The sequence below is a fragment of the Nicotiana attenuata genome, unplaced genomic scaffold (genome assembly GCF_001879085.1).
Source record: "Nicotiana attenuata strain UT unplaced genomic scaffold, NIATTr2, whole genome shotgun sequence".
In the NCBI taxonomy this organism is placed as follows: domain Eukaryota; kingdom Viridiplantae; phylum Streptophyta; class Magnoliopsida; order Solanales; family Solanaceae; genus Nicotiana; species Nicotiana attenuata.
Window position 1 is genome coordinate 1039044 of NW_017670247.1, and position 12890 is coordinate 1051933.

A 12890-nucleotide genomic window follows, 5' to 3' on the forward strand; every position below is an offset into this window, starting at 1 on the left:
TAGATTATTTCCTCCCAGGATAGAACAAATTACACACTGATGTAGCGGTACTTCAAACCCCAGTGTTTCAACGAATTCAATAATCGTTAGCAAATCACACTTACTGTTGCTTTCTTTGTAATTAAAACAATGCAGAAGAAAGGAGGAGAATTCAGAATTTCGTATGGAAAAAATGAGAGAATGGACTGCTATTTATAGCCAACATGTTGAGTTTAAAAACGAAGAGGTGCAACTCTTCAGATGTCAGTTATGATTGTTCACGTAAAGCGGCCATAACGTAAATGGCCATTTACGCAAATTAAAACGGGCAGATGAGACTTCATTTTCCGTAACAAAAATCGGACAGGCAGAGGAAACTTTATTTTTCGTTACAAAAAACGGATAACTTGGATTTAAAATTAATTTTTCGTTTCAAAAATAGAATATTTAATAACATTACGTTAATATTTATATTTAACAAATAAATTTGGTCCTAAAATTTAATCAATCAATCATTTGACCGAAGCCGAAGCTGAGCGACGACGACAGCGCGAGGCTTGCCTTCTTAACTCTTTAAGAGCTAAAAGAAGAGTAATTGTATGTAGAGGGTGTTTGGCTAAGCTTATAAGCTGGTCAAACTAGCTTATAAGCACTTTTCGGCTTATCTACGCGTTTGTTAAAGTTAAAAGTGCTTATAAGCCAAGTGCTTATAAGTCAAAAATAAGCCAAAGCCATAAGCTGGTCACCCCCAGCTTATGAATTTTTAGCTTATAAGCACTTTAAGTTTGACCAAGATTTTTACTATTTTATCCTTAAAATATTCTTTTTTAAAATAAAATTCCTACATCGATACTCACAGTCCCAAGTATTTCTTTCAACCTAAACCCCCCCCCCCCCCCCCNGCAAATTCTCTATTTCTTTGCATATTTATATCTATGTGATTTGATTGTGTATTAATCTTTGAACTGTATGTAACAAATGAGGACATATCAAATTTTTGGTGTATTCGTTTCTTAGTGTTGTGGTGATGAAGGCAGTGTTTGTTTCTCTTCAAATATTTTGTCCTATATTTATTTTTTGTTGAAAAACTTTTGTCAATCTATTAATTATTATAACTTATGATTATATGTGTATCATAAAATAAATTATATTTATCATAAAAATTATCTTATCTAAGCACAGTTGTATTTAAAATAAAATAACAAATAGAATATTTTGCATTTGAATCGATCTTGAATCTAAAATTTTAAAGAAATTATGCCCTTATAAAGGTAAACAGTTCTAAGGTTTTTTAAGTTATTTTAACAGAAAAAGAGCTTATTTATTAAATCAGTTTCAGCACTTAAAAGTAATTTTCAGCACTTAATGCTTATCAGCTACTGTAAATCAGCTAATCCAAACGGGCTCATATACCCATCAAAAGTCTTTTCCTCATCCAATATGGGACAATGTCCCTTTGTCAAGGAGGGAAACTCAAATATTTTATTTTTCATCCATTTCCCATTCACCCTCTTTTAAGCTAAAATAAGCTTGAAAAACCCTACACATATATGGGACTCAATTCACGACAGAACGTCACCTTAACAAAATAATCATTAAAGTAACAAGGGTATAATTAGTTGTCAACAAAGTAAATTAAGAACAATAAAGTTTCAGAATTAAATTATAGAGGCGACAAAAATATAAAATAATTTCTTCTTATATGTTTACGTCTTGATAAACAAAGTTAAGCAATCAAAGTACATGTTCTAATGGAAAATAGTATGTATCAACCAAAGTACATGTTCTAATGGAAAATAGTATGTATAAACTGATCCGATGACGTGAGATAAAATTTTATTAGCATTATAGCCTAGTGGTTAATAAAGTAAATAGAAATTAAATTTTAGAGAAGATAAAAAAAAAAAACTAAATAATTTTTTCTATATGTCCAACCCTAAATGAATATTTGTGCTCACGAGAAATAACACATACATATAGAATTAGTTTAAGTAAGATCACCCGAGCACCAAAAAGAAAGAAGAAAGTAAAAAGAAAAGAAAAACTTTCATTCCCTACTAGATAATTATATACACTTACATTAATCCTTACAACTTGTTTGTATTGTTACATATTATTTCATAATGTATCGTATCGTACTGTATCGTTTGATGAATACAATATTTGGATAGATTGTATCGTTTGCCATCGTTTCATGATATCACGCACTAGCAACATGAAAAATAAACTTGCAATATTATAAAAAACTTATGATACGAGGTAAAATTACTATACAAAATGGTAGGGTAAATGATGAAATAAAAGTATTTAATAATAATGAAGGGTGAGATTGAGAGAAAAAGACATGGTAACGACGCGACCATACCAAATTGGTCGTTACGTAAAGTGGCACATTTCATCGTTACGTAACGACAGATTTAACGATACGATACAATAAAATTTAAGTAACAATCAAAACAAATATGGTATTTACCATACAATAAAACAGGTGACGACCATCCAAGCTGTTAGTCACAATAATAATAATAATAATAACAGTAAATAAAGGAAGGAGAGAGTGGTGTTTCCCCAATATGCGGTTAAAACCAACTATAAAAACCGACTCCCGCTATTTCTTCTCCTATTGCAGACTCTCTTGTATACTCATTCAAGACTCCTTTAACTCTCTGCTTCTCCCCCACACCCCAAACCCCACCCCATCCCCACATCCCCTCTTTCATGGAAACTCCCCATCGCTGCTCTGTCATCATAGTCGGAGCCGGCATCTCAGGTAATTCAAATTCTGGATCTGTTTCTTCAAATTTATAACCATGTTTCTGCATTCACGGGGAGAAATACAAAGTGCGATGTGAATAATTATATGTGTGGATTTCTGTAGGTTTAACGGCGGCGAAGGTATTGTCGGAGAATGGAGTGGATGATGTGATGATATTGGAAGCGTCTGATAAGATAGGTGGCAGGATAAGGAAGGAGGAATTCGGCGGAGTAACGGTGGAACTCGGCGCCGGTTGGATCGCCGGCGTCGGTGGTGAACAGTCTAATCCTGTCTGGGAACTTGCCCTTCAGTCTAATCTCCGTACTTGCTTCTCTGATTACAGTAATGCCCGTTACAATATCTATGATCACAGGTTCGTAATGTTATTATTTGAACTGTATAATGTTTAAATTGAACTTTTTAAAGTATAAGTTTATATTATGTTTGTAGTGGTGTAGTTAATGATGATGTCTTGGGGTGATAGTGATGGTTTTGTGTTTTTTTTTATTGATTTTGTTTAGTTTTTGTTTTTGTTGCATTACAAATTACAGTGGTAAGATTTTTCCTAGTGGAATAGCGGCGGACTCGTACAAGAAAGCGGTGGACTCGGCAATTCAGAAACTCAGAAGCCAAGAAGGAAACAACAACCTTGAATCCTCTGCTGAGACGCCGTCGTATGATTTACCACTTACATAACACTCTGTTTTCGGTTCTTTTTTTTTTTTTTTTTAAACAATTTTCGCAATAATATTTTATTGTCTTTCTGGATTTTGTTACAGTACTCCAAAAACACCAATAGAGCTGGCGATTGACTTCATTCTCCATGATTTTGAAATGGCAGGTCAATTTTTCAATTTTTCATTATATCATTTTTATCCTGTTTTTCCTTAATGTATTTGAACAGTAAAGTGATTTTTTTTTCCTTTTCAAGAATTCTAGGATTGAAAAATGTGAAATTATTGTTCTGAATTTTTACAGAGGTTGAGCCAATATCAACATATGTGGATTTTGGAGAAAGAGAATTTCTAGTTGCTGATGAAAGAGGGTATGAGCATTTGCTTTATAAAATGGCAGAAAACTTTCTTTTTACCTCTGAGGGTAAAATTATGGACAGCCGTCTCAAGCTCAACACGGTAAAATTTATATTTCTCTGTTTTTGGTTAGAGGATATATAATTATTTACTACTCTGTGTTTTTTGTTTTGTGATGGGCCAAATTATGACAACTACTGTAGAAATAGTAGGCAAAGTTGATGAACAGAAGGTGATAAACTGATAAGGTTTTAAAGATTTGTTTTTTATGCATGGAATAATTTATCTTTCTTTATTTTTGTTCTGTTAGGATTGATTCACCCACCAAGAGTCTGCAGAAAAGGACGTTTTCCAATTCCAAGGACTATTTATACTACTATTATCTTTTTAATTGAAAAATCTTCCTAAAATGTGCTTTACCTCCTATTTAAAGTAAAAGAAAGTAGTAATAATTTAAAGATTCATCACATCTTAAAAGTAACTCGAGGCAGTTTGGTATTGGAAGTTTTTCCTTGACTAGCTATAAAACAGAAAATGAAAAAGGAAACTAAAAAGTAGGGAAAAGCCAAGTAAAAGAAAGTAATTTTCGATTTATACAAATTGAAGTTTTCTCTTTTGTGTGGATTGATTTGACATGATGATAGAGCTAAAATCATAAAGACCTTTCCTAATCATTATAATGGGTACCATAAAAGAGAGAACTTTCGCATTCAACACATTACTTACCATGTTAATTTTTCTTGAAATGAACAAAATTTAGAGGCTAAAGCCACTTTTATATAATGCAATCAAATGCGGGTCCAAAGATCCACTAAATACAGGCTACGATCCTTCACCAGTTCCCCTCTATCCCTACACTTGCCGTTAGAAGAGGAATTAGGATTTAAAGTTTATGAATTCAAAATTCTAATTCTTTTATAGAGACTGCACAAAAACTAATGGGTTCGCCCGAACTCGTAAACAGAGGGCTAACTTGATTCAAAATAATCAGCGTTACAGTGTAGTTTGACTTTGTACAGATTCTTATGAAGGGGATTGGTTTTTTGTCTCTTTTATAGGGGTGCCTAGGCCACTGTGTTGTTTGTGTTGATTTTGAAATACGTACATCTGAATAAATGCTGCTACATTTATGACATATTTGGAGTAGTAATTTAGAATTCACAATTTACGGAAATGGGGCAGGTTGTTCGGGAAGTGCAGCACTCGAGAAACGGCGTCTTGGTGTCAACAGAAGATGGTTCCCTTTACGAAGCCAATTACGTGATTTTGTCTGTTAGCATTGGTGTTCTCCAAAGCAACCTCATTTCCTTCACGCCCCCCTTACCTGTACGTCTCCTCTTTCACTCTATTGACTCTCCCCCCCCTCCCTCTCCACTCCAAGGTGGATGCAGTTTTTTCAACTGAATCCAGTACTTTTGTACATAAGTGTATATATACCATGTGTAAAAAAAATCACTAAAATGAAAAGTATGGCGGTATAATGTAAGAACCTTAAAGATTGAACTCGTCAAATTTGTATCTTAGATCTACCTCTATGTCCACCCCCTATAATTTAATGCCTAAGATTACAACATGTAAGAAATGATAGATATTTGCATCACGTGCACATGGATGGATTGTTGAGATCTTGAGCTTTTGATGTTCACAAAAAGTGCATGGCACTTATTACAGTCCAATAATATGTGATAGCTTGAGGCTATGGCTAGGATATAATATGGGTCCCCTGTTCCCGGTTAGACTACCTAAAGTTGGTGACCTGCAAATTCTGACCCTATGGTATATTAAATACCAACAATGTTGAAGAGGTCAGCATTTGTAGACATTGAGCTACCCAACATTAATTTCTGGACTTGGTTATTGAAATGGCCTCCACTCATACATATCTTTCAGATTCATGATTTAAGTGGTTATATGCCAAGTATGGTCTACTGGACTGGAATGTGCAGTTGATATACAGCTTGTTTTCTTGTTGGCCTTGATGTGGTTTCAATGCTAAAAAGTTAAATTGAACAGTTTTCTACATTGGGTAGTTTATGTCTTTGACGCAGACTGTACAACCTTATCTTCTGCATATGAATGTTATATTGATTTAAGAACATCTTCAATGGATCTGCAAATTAGCATCTAAGAAAGGAGAGCTTAAATTAATTTGCAAGTGAGCATCTGAAACGCATAGTGATTTAATTAGGAGTTATTTTGAATACTTGATTTACTACAATAGGATTAGTGACTTGTGTGCTGTCCAAATTTCTTTTAATTTGATAAACAAGAGCTGTCTTATGAAGGAGTATTCATCTCCTAAACTATTATTAACACTCGGCTACTTAATTTTTATTTGTTGGTGTAAACCTACCAATATATTAAAGAATTCCAGATAGTGAAGTTGCTTATCATCAGTTATTAGAAATAGCTATTAGCATAATTTTGTAGCTAATAAAAATAAATAAGCTGTAGCTTTTGAGATGATTGGCTGCTGTACCTTTTATTTTGATTGATTTAATAAGGTTAATTGATACTCTGTACAAGCAAAGTGTAGCGAAATTTTAAAATTAGCTGTCAGTGTCTAAATCAAGGATATATTTAATTGATAGTGAAAAGAACAGGTTGGTTAGCTATACTTGGACTAACTTTATCTGTCTATTGAATAGAATCTCTCTTGTGCTAGCTAAACTACTTATTCTTTTGTGCTCAAATTATTAGTGTAAAAGGTTAATTAGTATCTTCTTTTACGGCCGTTTCGCATACACCTGATATCAGCTTCATCTTTAGTACCATACTTTTCTTCTGTTTTTTCAAAAAATTAAGCTCTTATCTGTATTAATTGAAACAGAGATGGAAGATGGAAGCCATCCGAAACTTGGATGTGATGGTTTATACAAAGATCTTTCTCAAATTCCCTTATAAGTTTTGGCCTTGTGAACCTGAGAAGGAGTTCTTCATCTACGCCCACGAGCGAAGAGGCTACTATACTTTCTGGCAGGTCTGCAAAATTTATTGTCAAATGTTATGTCTTTATAATACATATTGCCATATCTCTAACTCTAGTACACATTACTGCATTCTTTGGTTCATTACTTGCATCTGGACTATTTCCTCATCTTGTTTTTTCTGCAAGTCCTGTCACATTCAGGGATAAGAGGATTTCTTTTTCATGTTCTCTTCTCTATTCAAAGAGATACTGACTGTTCCTTTGCTACAAAATGACTGCCTTAAATAGTATCATTAGGGGCTCAATAGTACATTGACTTTGCTCCAAGTTTAATATATTATTTCCATATATTTAATCTCCATTAGGAATCTGCAACTGGAAGTCAAGCTCATTCTATGTGTATTTCCTAATTAAACAAAACCATGTGTGACAGCCGTAATTTGTCTGTCTAATGAGTGGATTAACGCAGGAAACTGATGTTCAGATCAGAACTGTGCTTTAACTAAGATAATATATAATTTTGTCGCTACTTGTGATGATGTGGCGCACGTTAGGTACTCTTAACAGTTTATTAGCATCAAATAATCCCGGGCCTCCATACGCGTGGGTCACTGCATCTTAATGAATCTGGAGAAATTTGCGGACTCTTTTTTTAATCCATTCTCCTTTTCCCTATTTGGGTTGTGCTACTACTTGGCAATTGACTTGGCTATCGCAATATTCAATTTTGTCATGGTCATCAGAAGTACATCATCTTCGGCATTTCTAGATATGCAGTGTGTTTGCATTAGCTTTGCAGTTCTACAATTGCTATTCTCGGGCATAAGTCAGCTGTTTATGGGGTAGCTCAAATTATCTAAATGTGTCTATCTGTAGGATTAGAGTCAGTTACCTTTTTTTTTCCGGTTAGCAGAGTAGGATAGACTATGTTCTTCATATCCTGGAGTTATATATATTCCAGTTACTAATCTTATAGGTTCTTGATGAGTTTAAAAATGAAGTCCTTCCTTCTCTTGCACTATATGTGAACATTAGTGTAGTGCTCGATCCGTGTCCATCTATTGATTTTGCACCTTAAGGATTTTTCTTGGTTATACAATTGTACAGTCATCTGAGCAGAATTTTGGTTTCTGCACACATACACACAACATAAAATTGGTCCCTTTTTATGTGTCTCATGCTACAACCCTCCTCTTGGAGATGCCAATATAACTTGACCAACAAATTATGAATCTTATGACATCGCATTGAGAGAATACAGAAGTACGCTTGAATCAACTTCAGGCTTATATTTTTTCCAATTGTGCATTTCTCAACTAGCTTTATTATATGGAGGACTTATTCACTTTAATTTAGTATTGCTGCTGAATGCATCATATAGTCATTCGTATGGGCTGAGAAACTGATCCCAGCTGGGTGTTGATCTGTTTTGATGTCATCAGCACATGGAGAATGCTTACCCAGGCTCCAATATCCTGGTGGTAACCTTGACAAATGGTGAGTCGAAACGTGTGGAAGCTCAATCTGATCAAGAAACATTACGAGAAGCAATGGAAGTGTTAAGAAACATGTTTGGGCCTGACATTCCCGATGCCACTGACATATTAATCCCACGCTGGTGGAATAATCGATTTCAGCGTGGCAGCTACAGTAATTATCCCATATATGTAAATCATCAACTCGTCCATGATATTAAGGTTAGCAATCTTCTTTTCTCAGTTAGCAATAGTAATTTACAGTGTCCAATCTAAATAAATATAGGTATGAGAAGAAACTGTGTTCTGAGACACCACTTCTTTTATGACATTCTTTCTTTCTTTCTTTCGTCAGGAACCAGTAGGGCGGATATTTTTCACAGGAGAACACACAAGCGAAAAATTTAGTGGCTATGTCCATGGAGGTTACCTTTCAGGTTTAGTTCAACTCAAAAAAATTCCTTTGGCAATGAACTATTGGACAAAAACATGATTTTCTTTCCTTTCTTGGCATTACTATTTTGAGCAGGTATAGACACTACCAATGCTTTACTTGAAGAAATGAGAAAAGATGATGGAAGGAAGAATGAGAGTCAAGCTTTTCTGTTAGAACCACTGCTAGCATTAACCGGATCTTTGACATTGACACAAGCTGAGACTGTCTCAAACCTCCACAAATGTGATATTCCGCGACAACTCTTCCTTAGTAACAGCAAATTGGGACTTCCAGAGGCTATATTATGACTAAATGAAGCTCTGGATAAAACTTACTCTGACAGACCTTGCTATCCAAGCTCCATTAAACTCGGTTTGCTGGACTCGGGCAACAAAACAGTACATAAGGAACTTGGCAAGGTTGCACATATGCAATTCCTCTCCTTAAAAAAGGATATTAGATGGTCTCCAGGAAATTCATTGCAGATACATACATTTGTTATTAGAAGTAAAATCATAGTAGAAAGGTATCATGGGTGACAAATGCAGTTCTAATGATATTCAATACAAAAGATAACTATGTTCAGTTGATTTTCAATTGCGTTTCTTCTGTTCATCGATTATTTCTTATTTAATTTGGAACTTTAGTATATCAGTATATGACTTTTGATATTGTCCATTGAGATGCTGAAAGTTGTGATTTCATTCTTACTATACCATGATCCTGTTTCACATAATTCTAGTTTCAACTTTCAGCCGCTCTTCTATATTTAGCACTTCAATTACTTACTCTGATCGCAACTTTTCTTCGTTATATGTGCTTCTTGTATATAGTAACATGTTGCAGTTACTTCAAGAGTTTCTGACTCCTACAATTGTATTTTTTCCTCTTAAGAGAAATATTTTACTCAAATGGGGAAAATGACGTGTCATTTTTAATACAAGTCAATTTCCTCTCGAAGTATCTGAATTTATTTTAAATGTGGCTTGCTTCAATTAACATGCAAATAGTGTCTTTATAACTTTTCCTTCTAGTATTACTATATATGGCATATTTTAGTGCAGTTATTTACTGATTTTCTTTGACCAGCAATATTTGAAAAAAACATTTTACGTTATAATAAGTATACTTAATAATTCCATGTTGAGTCTTCCTACGCTTTGTTAGATGAATTAGGTTGGCCAATGGCTTCCACGATAGATCTATCAACTTTATAAATACCAATGAAAGTGCTATCTTTTCTCCAGATACAAGCATATTAAGCAACAAGCAAAATCATCCATTAGTATAAGAAGTCACATATGTTTACCCTTAAAAATGGATAACAATTGAATTTATATGTGGTTTTAAGGATATGTGGATTAATCCAATATAAGTGTTCAATAACGTTAGATGAGCAGACTAAAGATAGAATAAATAGCCAAACTAGTAGTAGTATTGATTCTAGACTCGATTATGAGCTTAGCAATTAGCATGCCTTCGGTTCGGAGCCACATACTTATGAAGAACTATGAGCAGAAATAAGAACTTTGAATTTTAGAAGCTGACGAGCGCAAAACACAACACAAAATGAATGCTCGCTAGCCAAAGATAGTATAGATTAATTATCGTCTCCACAGGGATTGGATGTAAACAATATTCGAATAATCTCCAGTTGATTACTATCCAGAAAAATTAACACTTGATTTGAAGACTATTTCTACGATTAACTACTAAAATTTAAGCAAGTAACAATTAATCACAAAAGACCGCAGATGAGCACAAAGAAATATCAATGAGGGAAATAAGGGTAATTGACTAGATAGGTGCACGATAACTGACTCAGGATCTAATTCTTGAGTTAATTCACTCTATAATACAGTTGATTCTCACGAATTCAACCGATAATCAGATTACACTTGAAGCTAATATTCCTCTAACATTAATTTCAGTAATTAATCTAATTGAAGTACAGTAAACAATTGCAACAATAAAATGATGTTTATGATCTAAAGGGTAACTTCTCACAAATATTTCCTATTTTCTAGTTCGATTAACAATTCAAGAGGCTCTTTCGATTACCTATTTGAATCACGATTTTAAATTAGAGTATAAGATGTGAAGAAATTAAATATCAAACTCCTCTTTCGATTAAGCAAAATACTAAATAACTCCACAATACATATCAAAGCTCCATCAATTAATTCTAATAATTATCAAGAATCGAATCCCTAATCAAGTTATTGAAACACCATATCTATCAACACAAAAATAGAAATTACTCCATAGCAATGGAGTAAGATATCTCAACTAAGTTTAAGAACAAAGAAAATATCGATTATCATGATTTGATACAAATTCTTGTATTGCACCGATTGTAGGTTGAAATCTTGGTGAATTCTTGAGTCTTCTTCCTTGGGTGGCTCTCTAATCTTCTCTAGGTCAAAAGTGCTGTAAAATGGTGATTTTGGTGTATTTAAGCCCTCCCTAAAACAAATCCGGATGAAACTACCTTTCTTAGCCGAAATAGGAAATCACTCTAACATTTTTGTACTACCGCGGCGCGGCATGTAGCGCGCTTGTGGAGAATTCCAGAACGTTTTGCAAAATCTTTTCTGGCCATATTTTGCACTGTCGCACCTCGCGGCTGTGCAAATTTTACAGAGTAATTTTGTTTTGTCATTTTTTGACATCCAGACTTGGTCTTCGACCCCCGAATGTGATCCCGGCTTAATTGCTTGGGCTTCTACTTAGACTTCAAAGCTCCAACTTGTTTGATTTAGCTCCAAATTACCTTAATAGCTCAGAACCGTTTTCTACAAGGCATAAAACACATAATAAGTATAATTCACTATCGTTTAAGCTCAAACACACGTAAAATGCAATAATTAGAGTGCAATATTATGGCTAAAACACGAGTTTCTAGCCTACCATCAACACCCCACACTTAAACCATTGCTCATCCTCGAGCAATCAAACTGCACTTCACATAGAGACGACCTTCTTATCAGACAACTTCCATAACGCATCATGCCAAGAATATTTAAAATAGACTAAGCACCATATCATGACATCCTAGTCTCAAAACTCGACTCACAAGCACCATGCAATTTTCACAACCTTCTCACTTACTCTAACCTAGAGGTCAAAGACTTTACCTTGCCTTCGTAAATTATGTTCTCTCACACAAACAATAGAAAATAGTTCCACACACAATAAAATTCAAGAACAAATACGAACTCAAGATAGAAAGAACTAACTCACTCTCAGAAATAAAATTCATGTGCCACCGAGAATGTACCATAAGCTTGCCCGTAGTGTAATACTCTTCTAATTGAGCTAATTCAGTCAAAGATCAAGTAGGACTTTATTTTGGTTGTAATGCAGGTTGCGGGACGGGTAGGATACATATGGAATAGTGACTACACCTCCCTAAGTACTTTAATACAACAGTTTTACAATTTAAACGTCACACTTATGTTGAACTCAACCCCAACTTTCATAATAACAACATCAAGATCTCAATTTCTTTAAGCATAAACAAGATGAGAATTAAACTACCACTAGCGAGGAATTAAAATTTTCTTTTCTAATACATACATAACTATTTTTCTTTCAGTTCCTTACAAGTGGATCTTAAAATTTTCAAATAGTGCACATTTCTTCCTTTTCTATAGCTCCACTCAAAAACCCGACCATACCTCACTTAGATTTTACAAGCTTATAACAAAATCAAATGCTCAAGAGAGATAAAAGGTTCAAATAGATGGTGAATCCGATCAAATGGGTAAGGCTTACAGGCTCAACGAGGCTAACTAAGATACACATTAATTTAGTGGGTAAAATCATATATCTGGCTCAACAAAGAAATGCCTATATCACTTCCTACACTGGACAAGACTACTATTTTGCTTTGCAAACACATGAGGCAAGTTCTAGATATCAATCGACATGCACAGAATATCACAAAACCCCACACACACATTGGCACATAACTCACTTAGGACCAGATCTATCCCGACTCTATAATCAAAGCAGTTAAGCAGAGTCACAGTAAAACAAGTTAAGGTACCTATCCATGAGTCAAGAACTGAGCCTAGGCGTCACAATTAAGGCACTCACTACTCTCAAGGCACAACAACGTCAAGAAAAGTCATCTCCATTTAATATGCAACACAAGACTTCATTATTCCTAATAAAAGAAAAAACTAACTACACCTGGTTCAAACAAAACCCTTGAAAAAGAACCGCGGCACAAAGAAAAACCAAGGAGGAATTATTACACTACCTCAGATATATATATATA

At 34.4% G+C, this 12890-nt stretch overlaps 1 protein-coding gene across 1 annotated transcript; it reads left to right on the plus strand.

Moving 5' to 3' along the window:
* Positions 1 to 2593: 2593 nt before the first annotated feature.
* Positions 2594 to 9287, plus strand: LOC109236625 (polyamine oxidase 1). The gene is made up of 10 exons (XM_019402819.1): positions 2594 to 2749; positions 2858 to 3107; positions 3286 to 3408; positions 3514 to 3575; positions 3713 to 3867; positions 4948 to 5091; positions 6596 to 6745; positions 8137 to 8391; positions 8525 to 8606; positions 8699 to 9287. The coding sequence occupies exons 1-10, from the start codon at positions 2698 to 2700 to the stop codon at positions 8911 to 8913; spliced, it is 1488 nt and encodes a 495-aa protein (XP_019258364.1). The 5' UTR covers positions 2594 to 2697; the 3' UTR covers positions 8914 to 9287.
* Positions 9288 to 12890: the final 3603 nt, after the last annotated feature.

Excerpts from the sequence above, each read along its gene's own strand:
- LOC109236625 (XM_019402819.1), top strand. The coding sequence starts at position 2,698 with ATGGAAACTCCCCATCGCTGCTCTGTCATCATAGTCGGAGCCGGCATC. Across the intron at positions 3,868-4,947 it reads GCCGTCTCAAGCTCAACACG|GTTGTTCGGGAAGTGCAGCA; the intron begins GTAAAATTTATA and ends GAAATGGGGCAG. Across the intron at positions 8,607-8,698 it reads CCATGGAGGTTACCTTTCAG|GTATAGACACTACCAATGCT; the intron begins GTTTAGTTCAAC and ends TATTTTGAGCAG.